Source organism: Carassius carassius, chromosome 40, assembly GCF_963082965.1.
Source record: "Carassius carassius chromosome 40, fCarCar2.1, whole genome shotgun sequence".
In the NCBI taxonomy this organism is placed as follows: Eukaryota; Metazoa; Chordata; class Actinopteri; order Cypriniformes; family Cyprinidae; genus Carassius; species Carassius carassius.
In genome coordinates, this window is record NC_081794.1 from 5,744,767 (window position 1) to 5,766,922 (window position 22,156).

General features: G+C 42.4%; 1 protein-coding gene across 30 annotated transcripts in view; it reads right to left on the bottom strand.

Annotated features, from left to right (window-relative positions):
- Positions 1-22,156, bottom strand: part of ank3b (ankyrin 3b) — a 231,517-nt gene that overhangs the window by 6,783 nt on the left and 202,578 nt on the right. For 19 of the 30 annotated variants that reach the window (XM_059531835.1, XM_059531829.1, XM_059531846.1 and 16 more), the window contains 13 exons: positions 19,964-20,118; positions 19,417-19,628; positions 13,881-14,088; positions 13,033-13,129; positions 12,676-12,904; positions 12,422-12,547; positions 11,988-12,110; positions 11,538-11,564; positions 10,879-10,960; positions 4,010-9,841; positions 1,974-2,048; positions 1,530-1,661; positions 1,187-1,330 (listed from right to left, as the gene is read on the bottom strand). In XM_059531835.1, coding sequence (XP_059387818.1) covers positions 1,187-1,330; positions 1,530-1,661; positions 1,974-2,048; positions 4,010-9,841; positions 10,879-10,960; positions 11,538-11,564; positions 11,988-12,110; positions 12,422-12,547; positions 12,676-12,904; positions 13,033-13,129; positions 13,881-14,088; positions 19,417-19,628; positions 19,964-20,118 — 7,442 coding nt within the window. The remainder of the gene's footprint in view (positions 1-1,186; positions 1,331-1,529; positions 1,662-1,973; positions 2,049-4,009; positions 9,842-10,878; positions 10,961-11,537; positions 11,565-11,987; positions 12,111-12,421; positions 12,548-12,675; positions 12,905-13,032; positions 13,130-13,880; positions 14,089-19,416; positions 19,629-19,963; positions 20,119-22,156) is intronic. The other 11 variants (XM_059531849.1, XM_059531851.1, XM_059531855.1 and 8 more) reach the window with 6 other exon arrangements.

The window sequence follows — 22,156 nt, forward strand, 5'->3', positions numbered from 1 at the left end:
TATGAAGATAAGAATGCAGTGTTAATAAGAGCAAGTTACCATAGCATGAGTGAAGAGCTGTAGCAAGAGCTAGCACTAATTTACTCCACCAAAGACAGAGCAACTACGCTAAACAGTGCTGCACCACTGTGCTTTGAAATGAGGCAAAAGTGTTGCTATGAAAGAAGTTGGTAGGCAGTGGAGAAGCAGCTGGTCTGGATTTGCAGCAGAAGCACTCTATCAGGAAGGTTCAGAGGATTCTGGGCTACCGGAGGATCAGGCAGCTTGACAGCAAGCAGACATTCCATAATAGCCAGAGCCATGCTATTGATATTGCTTCCAAACTACTGAGTTACTGTTAGCACTACACAGAGAGAAACATTAATGCAATCATGCTGTAAAAGCAGGTTGAATACTATTATGTTTTCATGTATGTTTAACATCTCAGAAAAAAGTCAGAAGAGAAAACAGAATAGAACACTATTGCCAATGCTAATAGCTACAGTAGTTGGTATACTTTGGAGAGGATATTTTGTATACACATAAACATAATACTTGTTTAATATGTTATGAACCAAATCTTATACCCATCAGATCCAGCACACTAGCAGAATATAAAGCCTTAACGGATATTTCAGTAGAGCACAACTGTGAACATTTACTTTTTACTGAGCTATAATGGCTATTGTATTTCTGGCAATTATTTTTAATTTCTACACAAGCATGTAGCATCAGTTAACAATACAAAAAAATATGAATATCAAATGTGAAAGGTTTATTCATAATTCATGAAAACCAATTTATTTATTTTTTACTTATGGATCCCAACTGTTGCTCAATATAAATGTATTGTAATTTCCACTATTATTAAGATGGGGTAAAGTTTTGATTCAGCATTAGCTTAAGTCATATACTATATAGATGCATGCTTTAATGCTTTCATACAAACATACAATCATAATAATTCAATATTTATGATTACACTGATCCCTGACTGGTCCAACACCAGGCTGGGAAATAGCAGTGTTGATAACTGCCGAACCTAACTGATTAGAAAGGATTGAGATTTTAAACTTAAACTTGAGTTTAAGTTTATACTGGGTGTAAATTTAGAGCAATAAGTGTTTTGCCATGATGGTTCTATGAATCTACAGATTTGTGAGAGACATAGAAAAGTAGAGTTCAGGTAGATGGGGCTAAACTTTACCATCAGCCTGCTCCTGGGAAACTGCGCTATCATCTGCAAAACATCTTGTGCCTGAAATGTTACCATAGTCAAATATCGGCCCTTCCAGCAATGTCACAATATCCAGCCGATTGATCTTAGTCAGGACTGCAGTTAAGGCATCCGCTAAAAGGAAAAAAGAAAAATATGAATATTTGCCCATATTAGCTGAACAATAAATTTAGCCTTTATGTTGTTTCTCTTATAATGGCTAAGAATATGATTTGGATACAGAAGTCTGTCCCTGCCCAAACCCCACCCACATTTCTGCTCTCAGTATGATTTACCCTTATTCAGAAAATATGTAGTGCATAGGCACACTTACTTGTAGCATTTTTACCATCTCGGCTAACCCATTTCTTTAATAGCATGAAACTCTGAGCTGTCAATGAGTTGGGGTTTTCCACACGGATTTGATTTATCTCATCAACCGAAAATTCCATTTCCCTGGCCAGCTCTGCAACACATTAAAAATAGATTAACGGCTCCTCTGTCTTTACCACTCCCCCTCGTACACATGTGCGCAGTACTGCAGTGACTGCAGATGGCACACCCTACTGATCGCAGCAGCAACGATGCCTTGAGAAACAACAACAAATAACGCAAAGCAATAATTGCAAAAAATAATAATGTTAAAAAGTAGCATTTAGGGGTAAAAATGTGACATTATTTTCACTGATGACATTATTACAGAGATATAGAAATATAGGGCATATTTGTGCTAAGGTGTAATGCAACACTTTGACCTCCAGGTGGTGTCATTTCTCACCAGTCCAACTCAGGCCAAGATGATCCGCCACAATAGCCATACGTACATCTGTTCTTTCACAGGGGCTCTGAGGGCCTGAGAGCAGAAGATGGAAAGTCATGAAAATCTTTAAAACATAATATTCAGAAAAGTTAGAAAAGGAATAAATCAGACTACCCTTTTCTGATCATATTTTAGCCACAACAAAATTAGTCCATATCCAAATAACAGGTGAGGGGAGATTGATCAGAAAAGAGTTGCAAAATCTATATTTTGATACAGTCAGTTATCTTGTTAGTGGTTTTAAGAGGCTAGATTTATAAAGAATGCATCTAACCTATCTAATTGGAAGTTTAAATCTTCTGACAGTATACTCTTACCAGAAACACAACAAATAAATCACAAAAAAGACACGATTCAAATGTCTCTACAGCCACAGCAGAGGGTCAAATGTGAATTCACAGTATCAAATGAAACTAAACATGCGGCATCTTTGGTGCTGTGCTAGGACTGTGTGTCTGTGTGGGCTCACAAGATCTATAGGCTTCCTTAACACCTTAGACGAAACTAGGAACCAAAAAAAAAAATAAAAAAATTGGCCAGCAACCCACTCACACTGGCATGCTACAATAAAACTGGCTATCCATAGAAAAAGATCTGAAAACAGGTTTAGAGACCAGTACACAAGTACACAAAGAGAGAGAAAATGACAAATGACAGATGACATCTACAGTCAGGTCACACCACGGGCAATCACAACGGCTCATGCAACTAAGATCATACAAGTGTAAAGTTTTACAAACTAGGCTTGATCTCCACGCCGGGGGCCACTTGAGGCCCAGCACCCTGACTGCCTTCAACTCCATCAGTCCTCCTACTCCTTCTCCTGTCTCTCCTGGACTGCTCAACCTGTGATCTCACGTCTCTAGCAGACCTGGATGTACTGGAGGGTTGCGACGCTTCTGATAAAGACGTGTTCCTTGATGTGCTGCTTTCTTCATCCTTATTATATGCCTGCATCTTTTTCTCTTCACTGGAAAGGCAGTCCACAAGCTTCGCTACACCACTAGGTTTTGAACTACTAGAACTTTTGCCAAGCTTACACAGGGGTTCCTGATCAAATTTACTGCCTGATCTACTCATTGGACCGGGTTTTGATCTTTTGTTGGTGGTTATCGTTTTGGTTGGCTGTGCTTTACCTTTCTGTTTGGCTATTGTGGTGGTCCTACATTTCCCAATTGGTGAGGAACTAACATGTTTGAACTTCATCACTGGGATTCTAGATTTAAGCTTTACATCTGGAAATGGATCTAATCGATTCCTGGCTACTAGTCTAATCTTTTGATTTGGTCTTGAAGATATTTGATCTTTTTTACAACCCAGTGGTGGATGAGGTGCTCTCACTGGCAACCTAGACTTTGGTGGCTTTCTTGAAACGTCTTTGAATTTGGAGATTACATCATTATTCTCTGTACTGCCATCCCTGAAAGTATTAGTGTCTTTTCTGACTGAATCTGCACATGGGTTTATTAACTGAACTGAGCAAAGATCAGACATTAACAGCTGTTCGGTTTGTATGCCACTTTGTAGCAAGAAGTGTGTTCCAGCATTTAAGGCCTCAAGATTAGCATTATTACTGCAGTTTCTGGAATTACTGGAAGATGTCTGGAGGTATTTTTGTGGCTCTGTCCTCGATGAATCTGTCCTCTGATTGTACTTGCTTGTTCTATAGGTTTCTGGTCCTACTTGATGTGCAGTTTCTGGTGTTTGACCTTGTGAACTATCCCAGTCTACACAAACAAAATCTCTCTTCTCAATGTTGGAAGATTTGAGTCCTACCTTAAAAGAAGAACATAAAGAACTGACTTCTGAATAGGGGGGAGGCTCCATGTCATGAGATGTGTCAGAGTGGTCAGTGCATATCTGAATGATATTGTATGATATAACCGTGTTGTCCTCCATCTTAACTTGTGCTCTCTCATCTATCTGTGGATTTGAGGTGACTACATTTGGTTTTCTGACCCCATCCCCTATCCTCCCTCCAAATGTATGCTCACCGATCTGAAAAAACTGCAGCCTCTCTTCAACAAAATCCCGCTTGCTCATGTCAATCGCACCACTGCGGGTCATCTCAAACATCTTCCCTTCGTGGAAGGGGAAAGGGTTTGGCTCGCTAGTTGGGGTGCTTTCATCGGTTGGGGTTCTTGCAGGAGTTGTGTCAGGGGTTGTTGCTGTAGACTTGTCATCTACTGCTAGCCCAAATGGCTTGGGATCTTCATCTTTAATTCTAGCATCCACTACTTCATCTTCTCCTCCCTTGCTTGACCAAGGATCAAAGCCTTTGGTTGCAACAGTTTTAAAAGGAGTATTAAACTCCTCATCTAGCTTGTAACTAAAGTAATTGTCAGACAATCCTTGATCAGATTGTTTTCTATCATTTTCACCGTCCTTTCCATTCCTTTTGTTTGAGGGATCAGTCTTATCTTTGGTCTTTTTGTAATCCTCAGCTGGTGATTCTTCATGAATTACTTCAAGTTTACTTTGGCAACGGTCACTAGGTCTAGACATATTATCTGATGCCCAAAGATCCTTTCTATTTTCATTGGGAAATCCAAATGGTTTGGCAATAGGTTCACTTAAGCCGTCATCCTCATCTTGAAGTTCATATCCATCAAGAGAGTCAATCTCAGTGGCATCAGTGTCATGAGAGAACTCTGCAGTTGTCGCTATTGAGCAATCTGTGATGGACTGATCATTGCCATTTTGTTCATAATCATAATCTTCTGCTTTTCCATTACCATTTTCCCCTTGTTCTTTATCGTTTCCATTCTTGTCAGGTTTTTTGGATGGGCTTTTAGTCAAATCTTTGTCCTCATCAATCTTAAAGGTATATTTCTTTATTGGAATAGGTTTAAAGACAGATTCCTCCTCCTCACTTGAATCGCTATCATTAGCTCCTGGGGGCACAGGAGATGGAGGCTGGACTCTTATTATAGGTTCAGCAAGAAGATGTTTATCATGCTCCTCTTGGAGATTCACTTCCATCAATTCAGTCTCAGCCTCTGAAGAAGGAGTCGACCCTTTTTTCTCGGGCTGTGAGGAATCAGAATCCAAGGGAGGTGGAGGAGGGAACTCTATATATGCAACTCTTTTGTTTTTTGTCTCCTGGACAGTTTCATGCTTACCATTGGCTCCTTTTTCTGGTCTAGATTCTTTCAAATTAATAGCTTTGCCTTGCTCACTATCTTCTGACTCCTCTGAAACCTCAGCTATTGGGCTTGCAATACCTGGCATAAAGGAAATAAATGGATCAGGGGTTCTCGAGGTGAGATCATAGCTGACCTCTTCTGAGCTTGGTGTCTCTGGAGTCATAGGACTTTTGCCAGAGCTATCGATAAAAGAGAACTGTTCTAAAGTGTCATCATCTGGGCTGCCTTGAGGAGATAAGGGCTGTTTCTGTTTAACTGCATAAATTGTTCGACTTTCAGAGCTAACCATTTTTTTGAATGTTCCATTGGTTCCTCCTCCTCCCATATCTTTGTCAGACTGTTTCCCTACTTGAACACTTACATAGACTGGTAAAGTTTTAAGCCCTTTGAAACTTTCTCTTGTAACGGTGGATATTTTTTCGACCGAACTAGTTTCACTTAGACCACTTGTTGTTCTACTTTCAGCAGAGACTTCTTCAGTCTTCTTTGCTGCAGCTTCCTCTCTCTGTAACTCTGAACGGCCCTGAATTCTTGGTTTGGTCATGGTGGCTATGTGCGATGGGCTTTTTTCTGATAATTTAGTTAATGTGTCTTGATTTGCCTTATTTGACTGATTATTATCTGAGGAACCAGGTGATGTTCTCACAGGAATATGAGATTCTGTCTTTTTCTTAAGTGTCTTTATCTGAAAGTCATTCCTACTGATATTATCCTTAGACAATGAAGCTGTTTTAACAGTCTCATTTTTAACGTCACTTTTCAAAAACTGCTGCTCTTTAATATCATTAATTACACTATGCCTGTCTGCAATATTTCCATCTTTCAAAGCTTGAGAGTCAACTTTAGTAGAGTTCTCCCGAGTTTTATCAAAATCTTGTTCTTTCATTTTCTCAAAATGAGAGGTTGTTTTAACATTAGTATCTGATGTGGTTGATTTTTCAGATAAACATTTTTCATCCAACTGCTTTGAGACAATAATACTGCTGCTAATGTGAGGGGTTACTTTACTTTTTTCATTTTCTGTTAGTTTTTTAGTAGGTGTGTGTCCTTCGTCTGTGCAATCAGTTTTTGAGGGTTTTGAACCAGCGTAAAACTGATACACTGGTAATTTACTTTCTGGTAGTTTCTTAACTGGTTGTTTTGACTGTGTTAGAGGCACATTCTGATCCTGTTTCTGCGCTTCTATTTCAAACTTTTGTCGAACAGAACTCACTCTAAAAGTCTTAACGGGGACTGGGGGGCCTGCATCACCTGTCTTTGTCTGCTTAAGAGCTTCGTGCTGTTTTGGCTTGTCTTCACTGAACTGTGACAGCATATGCCTCTCGGGACTGTTTGGCAGACTTGCACTTTTCCTTTCGTTTGTGCTGGCAAACATCTTCTGTCTGCCATTGTCCCATTGCTCAGCTGCAGTCTTTTGCTTTTTCTCAGGGGTGCTGCATGTTGAGCTCGGCCCTGACTGTGTCTCTCGTGATGATCTTGTTGGTTTCTTTTTCTCAGGGGATTTGAGCTCATCGTTTAACTTTTCAGTTTTGTCCCTAAAAAACTGTGAAACCTCACTCAGTTTCTCCTCTGCCTCTTTAATGGTCCGATCTACTCTATCTTCATATATGAGCTTCTCTCTGTCCCTGTCCTGCCTATCCTGGGCGAATCTCATCCACACTGCATGTTTAGGGCTACCAGGTTCTGTGGTATAATGTAATACTGTAACTTTGTCATATTGCTCATCTTGTGAGGGATATTTACCTGATTTGTCTGATGCATCCCTTGCTGACTTTAATTTGGACTCCTTCCTGGGGCCAGCTACTTTTTCTCCATATATGCCTTTTGCCCCATGGACCTCAGTGGCTACACTATGCGCCTGGTCTGCCACTGAGTCCTCAGTATCAGAATGTGATATGTCTAATTTTTCTGAGTGCAACATTTTCTCAGCAAACCTGTAAGACTCCCCTCTCAACTCAGATAACTCATCATCATGATACTCAATAGAATGCTGGCTTAGAAGTTTTAAAGCTTTATATGACTCATCTGCAATAAGCTGAGCTGAACTGGGACGAGACTCTTCCTCTTGGGAAACAGGTGTATTGACTCTAGATGTGTCTAAGAAGGATGGCAGGGATTCCTCAGCAGCAAGTTCCTCCTCATCTTGAAGAGTCTCATAATCACCATCAACCCTTTCAACAAGCTCCTTGAGACTTCGGTCACTCCTGCATATAAACTCTGGATGCTTTTTAGTCTCTCTGATTATAACTTCTGTCGGGTCAGTTGTGTTGCCCTTTTCTATGTGCACCTCGATAATTCTCTCAACTTTGGGTTTTTTGTCCTTTTCGAGGAACCGTGGCGACAATTCATCTCCTTTAATGGCATCTTGGCCAACTTTGTGCTCAAATAAACCAGCAAATTCTTTGGAAGGGTCTCTTCCAGACTGAAAAGCTTTCATTATGTCTCGGACTGACATTGTTTCTCCAGCATCTTTCAGTTGAGGTTTGTGGTAGACCATTCGAGTTGTAGTGGTGATATGAGTTTCTTCTTTGATGCAGGCCAGATCCTCAGAGCTGGCTTTCATCTGCAAGGCTTTTACCTTATCTTTGATCGAGCTAACTGCTGGGTCATGCTCAACCGGAGGCTTTAAAGCTGCTGCCTCTTCCATTAGAGGCTCACAGACCTCCTCAGGATGTTCATAGCTCCTGATGACATGAACAACCTCAGTTCTGGTTTCTGTTATGACGGGGGGAATAGGCACATCTGTGAAGGGGGGTTTGGGCCCTGTGCTCTCTGCACTTTGAGGAGCTGATGGGGTCTTTTCACTTCTGGTTTCAAAACCACTGTCTGAGAGGGGACTCTTGTCTTGCTCATGGGAAAGGTCATCAGGAGATTCCAGGATAGCATCTGTGCCACTATAGGAGTCTGCTAATTTACTCAAGTCTTTCTCTGAGGGAGAGGTCCGCATACCTGTGGGTGGCATTTTGAGCTTGTGCTCCGGTTTTATGGTACGCCTTTGTTTTTCCTCCTCTTCCTTCTTTATTTCATCATACCTGCTCTTTACATCAGCTATTTTTGAAAGGGAACTGGCACCAAGATCATTCATTAAGTAATCAACTACTTTAGCTAAATTGAGATCTTTGTCTGGAACTGACTCTGGCCCAACAGGAAGGGATGGTTCAAATATTGGCAGGGAACGCATGGCACTCTGTTGTGCCTCCTCAATTTCATCTTTGGAGAACTCTTCCCATTCATCTTCTGACGCCCTGTCTTTACTTGAGCTTTTGGCGTTGCTCAGTACATCTTTTGTGAGAATTTCACTAACTTTGACAAGGTCCTCTTTAACTTTCTCAACCAAACTGAAAGGCTCTTCCTCCTCCATCCTGGACTCTTTAGAAACATGCGAGTTGAAGCTTTTGGCTGTGGTTGACGAGTCAGTTTGTAAGATTGCGGTCATTCTTATCAGATCTTCCTTCATATCTGCCACATCCTTAAGAATTTCTTGACTGGATGCCAATGTGGGTGCGGCAGCAGCTTTTAGGACCTTTGGGGAAATAAAAAGTGAGGGTTTTGAGGGTTTAATTCGTGATGTTGAGGACTGTGCTTGGGTGTGTGTCTGAGGTGTGATTGTAATTTTTTCTGGGAGTTTCTTCCCCTGGGTTTCAGGGAGCACACTGACCACGGAGAATACCGGAACGGACATGGAAATGGATGATATTGATGTGGTGGTAGTGGCTGTTGATCTAAGGGTATCGTAAACAGAACTTGATAAATTTGATCTTAAAGGTGAAGATACAGATTTTAGTGCACTACAATTTGATGATAAGCCAGCAGTAAGTGTTTTCTCAGCCACACTGAAGGCTGCACCAACACTGGACGTAGCTGCTTGTGTTGTGGCCTGTATCCGTTCTTGTAAGCTGTAAACCCCTCCTGTAAACAGACGGGAAGATGCAGAGGAGGATGAGGGGTATTTCATCGGTGAGATGGATCCGTTTAGCAGGACTGTTTCAGTACTGGATATTTTAGGCTTAGCTGATGAAGAAAGCGATGACAGAATCATACCCCTAGCTGCATCTGTGGTTGTTTTAATAGAGGACAAGCTTGTTATGTTTCGAATGGGAGAGGACGCTGCTATACTTGTGGGGGCCAGGGTTGATTTGAATGATAGAGATGTGTATGTATTTGTGGTTGACTTTATAGAATCAGCTTGCGTCACTGTGGTAAAAGTTCTGTCTAGCATGGATCCAGGTGATGAAATCAAGTTAGCTCTTGAGGACAATGAAGCAGCGAGCCCCTTAATGGACAACGGGTCTGTGCCAGTTTTACCCGGGGAAGACAGGAGACTGGAGGAAATTTGAACTTGGTTTTGGGGTTGCTGAACCACAGTCTTTATTGGAGATGACATAGATCTGTATGTTCTAATGGGTGATGCTACATCGCTAACTGATTTTGCAGGAGAAGCATTCAATGTTCCTAGGGTGGACTTGATTGGAGAAGCAGAGGAAATAGACCACACAGACTTTAGTGGTGAAGCAGATGGCGTGTTGGAAGGTGAACTGGAGAGGGAACCCAGTCCACATTTTGTTTGCCCAGGGACGGTAATAGGAGCATTCGACCATGCCTGGTAAGATCTTGTTGAAAAGACAGGTTTGTGAGCGTAACCAGCAGGCAGTGTTCTTGTTGTACTTCGTTCAACTGTTTCTTTAAACAGACAAATGAAAATCCAACATAAAGTCAACAAAAAATGGTGGAGAAAAAGAGAGACCAGAAGGAAAAAATTGGTCAGTGGTGATTGTCTTATAAGGAGTACAGCAGCAGTTTTATGATGTGAAATGGAACTGAAGATGAGGATGGTGCCAAAATAAAGAAGATCCAAAGAGATTCATGGCCCACAAAGGGCTCGCAAAACCAAAATGAACAAAGCACACACACGTAAAAGTATGACAAAAATGATGAACCACAAAACTTAAAATGGTAAGACAAATGCACAGGACCATAGTAAAACAATTTCACTTTTGACTTCTGATGTGCTAAATTTTCCTGTGACTGACTACCTTCATTTGCTACAGTGCCTTTTATCTGTTTGGTTTACAAAAAAAAAATACAGATGTTACCCAAATTTGTGTATTTTGACAAAATAACAGAAGACTCCGAAACAAAAAGCATCCTTGTTCCTATGCCACAGCAAAACATATTATGGCAAATGCAGGCTAAATAACTACAATTTAAAGTTCATAATATCGCTCCAACATGCAGATCTGAGTAACCTTAGTGACAGGCAATTCAGTGAAAACTGTGAAAGCACCCGTGATAATCTACCTGTGAGTCTTCATGCATTTCCATCAAAAATGCTTTAAATAATTATGCACAATCATAAAGCCAAAAGGAATCACTCAAAGTTAAATGTTATGAAAGTTACAAAATATTATTCTTGCTAGTGTAGGTAGAAATGAACTAACAGGGTAAATAACATAACATATCATAAGCACAGGTCAAGCACGGCACACCAACTGAAATCGCAAATTTTACATGCAAACTAAACGAACACAAAAGACAAAAACAAACAAGAAAACAAGCATGTGGACTGTTCATGTATGGTAAAAATGTGCAGATAAAACAATGTTTATGCCAGTTAATATATCATAGAGGGTCACAGTAAGTCACATGTTAGTTTTAATCACTCCCAAGAATTTGGTTCTCAATATAAGTTCATACATTAGTGAAAACATCACACTCACTCGTTCCAGGCTCGGTCAGATAGCTGTAGCGCTTATGTAAGGCTAGAGATGCAAAGGTATGACGTCGGTCTGGCTTTTCAGTCTGTAACAACAACAAAAAGAATCCTATCAGTTGTCTTAATCAACCCTGCTTAAAGTTTAGCTAACTCTCTTATTGTTCTTTCCTTTTGAAAAAGCATCATGACTATAATATAGGAACACTAATTTGGAAAGTTTTTTATAATTTTCTTTATATTACTGTACTCTTTGGTCTGGCCTATATGGTCTCTATTCACATCAAAGGAAATCAGTCCTACATTGATTTCCTTTCATTCATTCTAAAGGCCATGAAACAAAAAGAATAACTACGATCGACTGGGTCAGTGAGATCCTAGGCGCCGATGACTACTACTTTGTCACGCAATATAAACATGTTAGTTTTTGTCCTCTAAATTCAATTTGTTGTGTTTTGAATATGTAATCCACCTAAGTCTTGACAGTGCAGGCTACAGCACTTGGTGCATGGATGAGTAAAAAAAAAAACAACTTGCAGAAAGTTGCAGCAGCATGCAGTATATGTACTAAATGTGTACCCAAGTTAAAGCCATCTTAAACGAAAAAATAACCCAGAGCTAAAGCAACTAGCACACCACATGGAAATGAGGGAACAGCACTATTACCTCTTCTTCTGGATCTGAATCCACATCCTTTTGGTTCCCAAGATGCATTGCAGAAACAGAGGAAATAACGTAATGAAGAGCAGGGGGAAAGAAACATCAGGATGTGAAAAAGGCGATTGAGAGCACACCAAGTAAAAGCGACCGCAAAGCCACAGTGAAGGAACATAAAGGGGTAAAAAAGAAAAAGTACAACAAAGCACAAAGCCGCAACCACAGAAGCTGTTGAAATAGGCACAAGCCTGTGCACCTTCAGCCAAAGCAAGATCCAAATCAAAAGTGTGATTTGGGTCAGCCACAACCACAACAACTTGAAAAAAGCTTGAAACAGATAAAAGACACACTCAGGTAGGTTGAGCCAAGTTTGACCCTTAATGACTAGGAACACTGCTCTATCTTTCCTGAGTATGAAGATGGCATGATATGACGCAGATGATCAGAGTTCAGCCTTACCTTCTTGAGTCCTGGCAGTGTGATGTTTAAATTACAGATAGCAGTCTGAGCAAGACCCTTGGAAGTTTTGGGCTCTCTGAGGAAGGACAAGCGGCCACATGGCTCTTGGCTGCTGTCTCTGACCTGCAGATGACGAACAAATGTTACTGCTTACGAATTAGTTCTTAGGTCTGACTTGCCCAGAAATTGCTGGATAATAGCTTGTAGCGAAGCTGCCCATCTGATTTAAATAAGTACAAGTTTTCAAGTGGAAAATACACAAGAATGCTAAAGTGAAAAGTCACAACAGGGGCTACATGTTTCTCATTACCTTCTAATAGCTTAGGGTCTAACAAATATGAATGCTGATTTTAATAACAAAACAATCTGGCAGGCAGAATGTATTACTAATGTATCTAATAGTCATGAAAACGCTAGAAGAAAAAACAATCTACCTTTACACAGAACGGCAATCTGTTTTCTTTGAAAGCATAGAAGTTAAAAACCAGCTGCTGTCCGGCTTTGGTCAGAGGGGCCAAATTTCCATAGCAGTCCACATAGATGGGTTTCCCTTCCAGTACCTTTAAAACAACCAGCCGTGTCATGCAAACCCAATTTATAAAAACGTTAATGTGCAAAAATCTCATAAAATACTAGTTTATCTCATAAATGTCTCATTTAAATAAATAAATACAAACAGATCATGCACCTCAATGTCTTTGCTTCTGGCCACCTCTTCAAAGTTCTCCTGCTGTTCCAGGGTTTTGTCCACTTTATCATCTGTCATACAGAAGCACCGCAGGCTGGACTCCACAGGGTCATTCATTTTAGCAAACACTACAAACTTGGCCATGTAGGGCACACAGATGAGCTCTCTGTAGAGCTGGGTGGCCAAACCTACAGTTTCTGGGGTCTGATGGCAGTCTGCAAGCCAAAACCTGGACACAAATTTAACAGTCATAAAGCTAAAATTATATTTTCTGGAATTAGATCTGAGGTATTGAAAATTGATTGTGGCAGGTTAAGAGGATTTTATAAGAGAGAAGTTGAGAAGTTGTTCTTGTACCTGGCAGACACGTTTGTTGTGAAGGACACACAGTCGTTCATAAAGGTGAGAGGTGTAGTCCCAGTGATGTCCTCCCACTGAGCAGGCGATGTGCCACCTGTTATTAGATACTTTATTTAAAAAATGATTTCTACATTTTCTTAAGAAAATCTGAGTGCTCAAATAGAGATCAAACAGAGATGCACTGGTTGACCGGCTGTCAATTTGTTGTTTTTTGCAGGTATGTTTTATGTAGCATATTTCACAAAGCTAAAATCTGTTTTAAATACTATATTACACAATCTAATTGAAATCAAAAACAAGTGCTCAAACTACATTAGTGCAGCATCTTTGTCTGGATCAGCATCTCTGTTATTAAAATGCAGTGATAGTCCCTTTTTTTCTTTCTTGAATAAAGAAAAAAAACTGCAGTCGGTATCGGAATTGGCCATTAAAAATTATAATCTATAATGTTTACGATAAAGTTTTAAGAATTGTTATAATTCTGTGATAGATGTCCAAAGGACTCCAAACCACAACTATAACGATAATGACACAGACGAACAATATCGCTGAAATCATTTTCTGAACATCGACAACCAATCAGAATCCACCTTTAAAGAGCTTGAGCATTAAATGCAAGTGCGTGTGCGATTATGACAAAAATAACAATATTGTGTGTTGGTGTGGACGCTAATAAAGTTATCATTTTAGTTATCATTCTTCTTGTTGTTATCATCCCTTATTATTAGTAATAGAGCAATAAAATGATGACTGCAAACACCACTAAAGTGAAATTGAATTTGATAAACTGTTAAAAAGATTCTATATTTTATTATACATCGTTATTCTCTAAAAGTCAATCCTACCAGTTATACTGCAGAGCAGGCGCAGGCTTGGTGTTGGGTCTCCTTTGTAGCCATTCACCACACCCTCTCCAGACAGCGGAGGCACAGGTAGGGTCATGGTAATGGGCTTATGGAACTTCCTCCTGCGAGGCTCCACTGTCACTATAGGGCTGAAGGTGGCACGGTTTCCTATGATCTTCTTCACAGCTTCATCTGGAACAGGCTGGGCCTGTTTAAAGAAAGCAAGATCATTTAATTGAAACCTCTACACAATGAGCTTTACTAAAGTGTGGAATTTGCAAATGGGAAAATCATGCATTCCCAAATAATCCCAAATATGTTCAATCATAAACACCCACCATTGGTTGAGCTACTGTTATTGTATCAGATATTGTTGGGGATGCTTAAACAACCAATGTTTGATAGACAGTCTCAAGATAGAAGGTTCCATGGATGTTAAAGGCTCTTCATGGTATCATAGATGCTGAGATACAGAGACTTGCTACTAGCAAATACATTCACAACAGGAAATACTGCTGCTGCACATATAAAATAGGCCTTTATTTTTCTAATAATTCAACAGCCCGTCGTCAATTATACCTTACTTAAACATTTAGGAAACACGTCTCGAATTTGTGGAGGTTTATTCCTTTTCACTGCATCTCATATGTTTTCAAATGCAATCTGTGTGATCGGCAATTCTGCTCTTTTTTTTTATTTTTTGTAATGCATAAATACATAATGCTGTTTTGTTCATAATTGTTTATGCAATTTAAGAAATTATATTTAATTTTTAAATGTTAATTTAAACATTATGCACGTTTTTTATATCATTGCACTGACAATTTAATACACTGCATTGTTTTGCTCATTGCGCCCTCCTGTTGTAATATAACATATATGAAAAAGCCCCATAGCATACATGATCACCCCATAGCAGATATATACAGGTGGAGCTGGGGAAAATGGGGGGTTTCTGAAGCATGTTGCTACTACTACAGCAAGAACTAGAAGAATTATTTGAATGTTGTTCAACGAGCTCTTTGCCTACCGATACAGGAGAGAACCAATTAGCTGTGCCATGTGATGATGTCATTATGTCAGATTGAGTTAGACCTATAGGACTGCGCCATTTAGAGTTTCATACCAGAACTTTGGTTCCCTATCAAAAGCTACTCTCGATGCTGCGCTCAATAGCGCCAATGAGAACATTCTTTGTTCGACTGGTTGTGAAGCATGTGTGTCAAACACGTCAAGAATTGGCTTAAATAACCTCGGCAGGTGACGTCACTGATAACGTGCACCTGCAGGTTATAAATAGACGTGAAACGGAAACATCCTCAGGTTTCTTTGTCTTCAGGGACCGCATTGTGTGTGTGTCACGCTGATGAAAGTATTAGTTTAAAAGGAAGTATGTTGAGAGTTTAAAAAAAAAGGGAAAAAAAAATTCTAACCATTCTTGCTGATTCTATAAGAGATGTGTGCCTCGCTCTCCATGGCCGATCTCTGAAGAGAAATCGCATGTTTATTGTTTAAAAAAAAGGCTGCTTACCATAGGTTCTGCAGGCGTATCAGGCTGATCTAAAAAAAAATCTGAGTGCCAGGAGACTTTTAATATGTTTCTCACTCACTGTGCACAAGTGTCGGGGCTGTCAAAAAATAAATAAATAAATAGTCCCGACCCGATCCACCTCCTGTGGGGTAGGAGGTTCAAAGAGAGAGTATGGCGAGTTGTGTGCCCCCTCATAAAACTGGGGAGCAGCTTGTAACACTTGGCAGCCGCAGATGGAGCTGGACTAAAGTACGGTCATCACGACCAAAGCAAGGGCCTTAAGCTGTGCCCAGGACAAAGGGTGTGTCCCCTCAGGGAGGGCCCTGGAAAATTCCATCAGAAGTGTAAGGCTCCTTCCTGGCACCCTTAGGGGATCACTGAACAACCTCCGCCACCACTGGTGTTTGGGGGGGCAGTGGCCTCCAGTGAAGTGATAGATGCTCTGTTGCTTCCTGCCACGTTTCAGGACACCAGACATCTTAACCCTCCCCACAAAAAACAAAGTGTCACAATTAGTGCCCTTTTTGGAGAAGCTGGCAGCATGGAAGCTACTGCCAAATATCTCCCCATGAGTAGAAAGAAATGTAGTGAAGGGCTACAGGATTCAGTTTGCACATCGTCTTCTGCGTTTCAACAGCGTGGTCTCCACCTCTGTGAAACCGGCAAGTGCATATCTGTTGACACAGGAATCACAGACTCTGCTGGTCAAAGGGGCCATATAATGTGTTCCCCTGCCAGACAGAGAGTCAGGCTATTACAGTCTGTATTTCTTGATTCCTAAGAAAGACGGGGGGCTGCGTCCAATCATAGATCTATGGACGTGTATTTTCATTTTGAAATATTGCCACAACTCAGGAGGTTCCTGAGGTTCGCTTTCGGGGGCGAAGCTTACCAGTATCAGGTTCTTCCATTCCGCCTAACTTTGTTATCCCACACTTACACGAAATTCATGGATGCAGCTCTGGCTCCTCTACGACTCCAGGGCATCCACATTTAAAATGTATATAAACAACTGGCTGAATCTGACCCAGTCTCAAGAGCTTGCGCTTCGACATCAGCATGTCGTCCTAGCTCATCTCGAATCTCTGGGGTTGAGACTCAACCCCAAGAAAAGCGTTCTCTCTCTGGCTCAGAGGACAACGTATTTGGGTGTGGTATGGGATTCGATAACAATGCAGGCACAGCTGTCTCCTGCATGCGTCGAACCCATTCTAAACACCCTAAAGAACATCAAGCTAGGCCAGAAAGTCACTGTTCATCACTTTCAGAAGGTTTTAGGTCTCATGGCAGCTGCATCCACGGTGATACCTTTGGGCCTCCTGCACATGAGATCGTTTCAGTTGTGGCTCAGAGCCAGTGGATTTCATCCAAGGGCCAATCCCCAGTGGCAATTAAGGGTTACGCGCCAGGGGCTTCGTACCCTATCTATGTGGTTCAGACCCCGGTTTCTGACTTTGGGTCCCACTCTAGGTCCATGTTGTCATCGCAAGATGCTAATGACAGACGCTTCCCTCATGGGCTGGGAAGCGGCCTTAGTTGGCTGTCCAGCCCAAGGGATCTGGAGATGTCATCTTCTCGAATTGGCACATCAATTGCCTCGAAATGAAGACTTTATTTCTGGCCCTGAAATACTTCCTCCAGCAGTTGAGAGGCTACCATGTCCTAGTGCGGTTGGACAACACATATGTAGTCTCTAACATAAATTGCCAGGGCGGACTGCAGTCGCGCCGCTGGAACGAGTTAGCGCACCAGGTTCTGCTTTGGGCACAGGACAAGTTCCTGTCCCTCAGGGCGATTTACATTCCTGGGCATATGAATGTGGGAGCGGACTTGCTGTCCAGACAAGCTGTGAAACACGGAAAATGGAAACTCCACCCCGAAGTAGTGAGTCAAATCTGGGAAAGATTTTAAGTAGCAGAAGTGGACCTCTGTGCTTCACAGGAGATGGCACAATGTCCCCTCTACATCTCTCCGACTCATCCAGCTCCCCTGGGTCTGGACGCTATGGCCCATGCGTGGCCCAGACTGCGTCTTTACACCTTTCCTCCGATTGCGCTGCTCCCGGGAGTCCTGGCCTAGGTCCGTCAACAGGGTTTTGCCTCTTACTGATAGCGACCTGTTGGCCGACCGGAGTTTGGTTCTCTGATCTAATATCCCTCCTCGATGGCTCGCCATGGGGAATTCCAGTCAGGAGAGATCTTCTCTCTTAGGCACAGTAGACAGTATTTCATCCCCGGCCTGAGCTCTGGAACCTTCACGTCTGGCCCCTGAGGGGGACCAACTAAGAGATGCTGGCCTTCCAGCCAAAGTAATAGAGACTATTCTAAGTGCTAGGACTCCCTTCATTAGAAGAACTTATGCCCTCATATGGAGTGTTTTTGAGGGCTGGTGCATGACACACCATGCAGACCCAGCTCACTGCCAAATTGTTTCAGTACTGGAGTTCCTGCATGAGAAATTGTCCTCAGGCACATGCCCTAGTACTCTCAGAACTTACATGGCCGCTAGTTTGGCTTGCCATGTTTTGATTGACTGGGTTTCTGTGGGAAAGCACCCTCTAGTCGCCCCCTTCATCCATGGGGCTCAGAGGTTGAGGCACCCACTAGAGCTATGGCCCCTTCAGGGGATTTAGCCATAGTGCTTGAAGGGCTGGCTGGCACCCCTTTTGAAGCATTAGAATCAGCGCCTCCAGGCTTCTGACTCTAAGATGGTTTTTCTTATGGCCATTACCTCTCAATTAAGGAGAATTGGGGATTTACAGGCTTTGTCAGTCCTGCCATCCTGTTCCGATTTTGCCCCTGGGAGATTCAAAGTTATTTTGCATCCTCACCCTAATTATCTTCTGAATGTTCCTTACTGTATCCACTACGTGCTCTTCAGACTTGCATCGACCGCACTAGCCAGTAGCATAAGTCAGAGCAACCGGGGGGGGGGTGGGGGGGACATTTCTCTAGGCAAACAGTTTCACATTGGGTGAGGGATGCTCCTGCTCAAGTGTGTGATGCGACAGGTTGGTCCTCTCCGCACACATTTGTCAGGTTCTATAGTTTGGATGTCCATACTACTCATTTTCAAAGACTTCTGTCCTCCGCCATTTACAACACTGGAGTAGGAAAGACTTCACTTACTTTGTCCAGTACGTGCTCTTCAGATTTACTCCCACTGCACTAGCCAGTGGCGTAAGTCAGAGCAGCTTTTCATATGCCATGGGGGCCGCAGTCAGGGTTGCGGCTGCCACCAGGCAAACAGTTTTACATTGGGTGAAGGTTGCTATTGCCCTAGCCTACGAGGCACGTGGTCAAACTTCGCCTCTAGGAGTTAGTGCCCATTCAACCAGTGGGGTTCCATCTTTAATGGCTTGAGCAAGAGGTGCGCCCTTGCAGCAATTGTGTGATGCGGCAGGTTGGTCCTCTCCGCACACATTTGTCAGATTCTATAGTTTGGATGTCGATGCTACTCCGGGCTCACATGCCCTTGAGTCCACATCCCAGAGTCATGTCTGAGACCTCTTCGATGTTTGTGCGCACACACTGCACAACCTTGGGGTTCCAGACACTTACAGTGCGGTGGCGTTGGTATTCTCGTTCCCATTAGCGCTATTGAGTGCAACATCGAGAGTAGTTTTTGATAGGGAACGTCTCGGGTTACTTGACTGTAACCCTGTTCCCTGAAAAAGGGGGAACGAGATGCTGCGCCTCAATGCCGCACTGTCGGCATGTCCAGACGTCTCTTCAGACAAAGGGGTAACCTGAGGATGTTTCCGTTTCACGTCTATTTATAACCTGCAGGTGCACGTTATCAGTGACGTCACCTGCCAAGGTTATTTAAGCCAATTCTTGACGTGTTTGACACACATGCTTCACAACCGGTCGAACAAAGGATGTTCTCATTAGCGCTATTGAGCGCAGCATCTCGTTCCCGCTTTTTCAGGGAACAGGGTTACAGTCAAGTAACCCGAGACGTTATATATAAAGGAAATGTTGATTTAATTGGATAGTTGTCTACCTGCAGTCCAACTCTGATCTTTTTGGTGAGCGCACCCTCAGGGAAGGAGGCCTGGACTAGAGGTACTGTCATGCTGGACAGGACCCCTCCGTCAGGACCCATTTGATTACTCTCCTGTTTGATCCGTGATACCACCGCAAAGTATTGTGGGAAATCCTTTGTGATGATCCGGCAGATACGCTTCTTCTCCAGATCTGCTGTGCTGTCAAGTTCTGTAGTGTACACAAGTATTATGTGAGATTAATTTCAAGAAGGATATAAATTACATATTTTACAGAAGCAAACAAAAACTAGTATTTTTAATTTCTTGAAGGGATTGTATGTGGTGTTTGCCTATGCAAAAGTTTGCATCATGATGCCACAGTCTTGCAGTGGTGAAATATTTGTTGTTATGCAGCTGTAATGAATGTGTAACCCAAATGTTCACCTCTGAAAAACTCACATCTGTCGAGCGCATACTGTATCAACACTCACTCTAGGCTTGTCTGAATCTCATCATGCACTAGCAAGGTCAATGACAGTGCAAATTTAATAATCATCATTTTACCTTCATCCATGCCATTGAGGAGCTCAATGAGGTCTTCAGATTTGCAGTCATAATGATGCTCTTTCCAGGTCTCACCGTTTTCGCTCCTGAGCATAATAAGCTCTCGCTCTTTCCCTCTCATGGACCCAAAATGAGGGATCTCCACAATCACAGGGCTGTGAAAACACATCGCAAGCCTTTATCAGTGGAACCTCTCAGACTAATAAATGCGAGACGACGAGACACACAGGTGCTAATGATGACTTTAGTAGATGGCGATGACGAACATTCATGGAACATTAGTGCAGAAGAGGTGCACTTGGCAAATGCATCTGATATTAATAAAGGTAAACTTTAGTTTAGTACAACACGGTGCTAATAATGCTTAGATAAAGGATTTAATTCTCAGGAAACATATGCTGATAGAATGTCCACTTCAGGTCAGATGAGTTAATCGATCTTGGATTATAAGTACAAAACCATCAAGGTGGATAAAAGTGTGAATGCTATTCATTTCCTTATTTCAGACAATATTACATTAAGAATTTGATTCTTATTTTAAAATGAGTATAAATTTGTTTTCTTTATCCAAGATATAAATGCTAAAAACAAGGTGAATCATTTAAATGGCAAAACATCAGTCTTCACAATAATTGTCTAATTTAAGCATTTCTGTTTAGGTTTAAAATCAATTAATATTATTTGTGGCAACAAATTTATGGTTTTTTTTTTGTTCGTTTGTTTGTTTTTGGTTTTTTGCATATCCCATTAGTAGGTTCTGCTTAAGGAATCTCTTTATGTATTTTCTATTTAAGTGAGATTTGCTTGTATTGAGATGGGCATTTTCTGCAATTTTAGACATTTACTAAAAATAGATTTGTCAATGAAACGTACTCGGTTACTAAACGTAACCTCGGTTCTCTCTAGAAGAGCGAACGAGTACTGCGTCTTAGCTAAGACGCTACGGGAAAAGTCTCTTTTCACGAAATACTGAAGCAAAAAATTATCCTTAATTTTGTATTTTTGTAAAGCGCATTTGCAGCAGTACACAGCCATAGGCGAGACGGCTCGTTCGCTCATTGGCTTGTTCTGCGGCAACTGCACAGCCTATCGAGCGCGGGCTGATGCAACATCAGACCAATAAGGGCGCTTCGCGCCCTTCTTGCCACTTCCCGCCGAAACGGGTGTGGCCCAACCTATAAAAGGAGCTCGAAAAGGCTGACTCACCTGATTTATTTCATCGCCGAAGCGAACCAGAGTGAATCGTGCGCACGGCAGAGAACGCAGTACTCGTTCGCTCTTCTAGAGAGAACCGAGGTTACGTTTAGTAACCGAGTACGTTCTCTTACGAGAGCTCTCTCGTACTGCGTCTTAGCTAAGACGCTACGGGAACCCAATGTAAAACGCCGTGCGCGCAGGGATCACACACCAATAAACCTGAAGCAACGCCCAGGATTTACAGTGCACAGTCACCTGAGGGACTCACAGAGAGTCCAGGACAGAAAAGGGAAAAAGCCCTCCGTCCCATATCTAGCAGCATCCGTAGATGCGGCAATATGACGTCACACAGCCGAGGCAAGGCCTGACCAATGTGGCAATGCGGGTCTTACGCAATACTGCCCATATAACAGTCGGCAGCGCATAGCGCTCGTGAACTCAGAATTCCCCTCAGGGCCCTGATTCGCCTATACCGACAGCAGCCTTGCTTGCAAGGCGGGAACCTCCAGGTTATAGAACCTGATAAATGTAGACGGCGAGGCCCAACCTGCCGCCATACATATATCCTGCAAGGAGATCCCAGTAGACCACGCCCACGACGAGGCGATGCCTCTTGTGGAGTGTGCTCTGACGCCCAACGGGCACTGAAGGCCCCTGGAAGCGTAAGCTAACGCTATGGCGTCAACTATCCATCTGGATAGAGTCTATCTCGAAACAGCCATTCCCTTGGAACGCCCACCGAACGAGACAAATAGCTGCTCCGTCTGCCGAAAGGCAGCAGAGCGAGACACATAAGCTCTTAAAACCCTGACAGGGCAAAGAAGACTCGAGTCTCCATCCTCCCCTGACACCGGCAGGGCAGACAGGGCAATAACCTGAGCCCGAAACGGTGTGTTGAGGGATTTCGGCACATAACCGTGCCTAGGTTTGAGTATGACTCTTGAGTCATTGGGCCCAAACTCCAAGCACGACTGGCTCACCGAGAGCGCGTGCAAA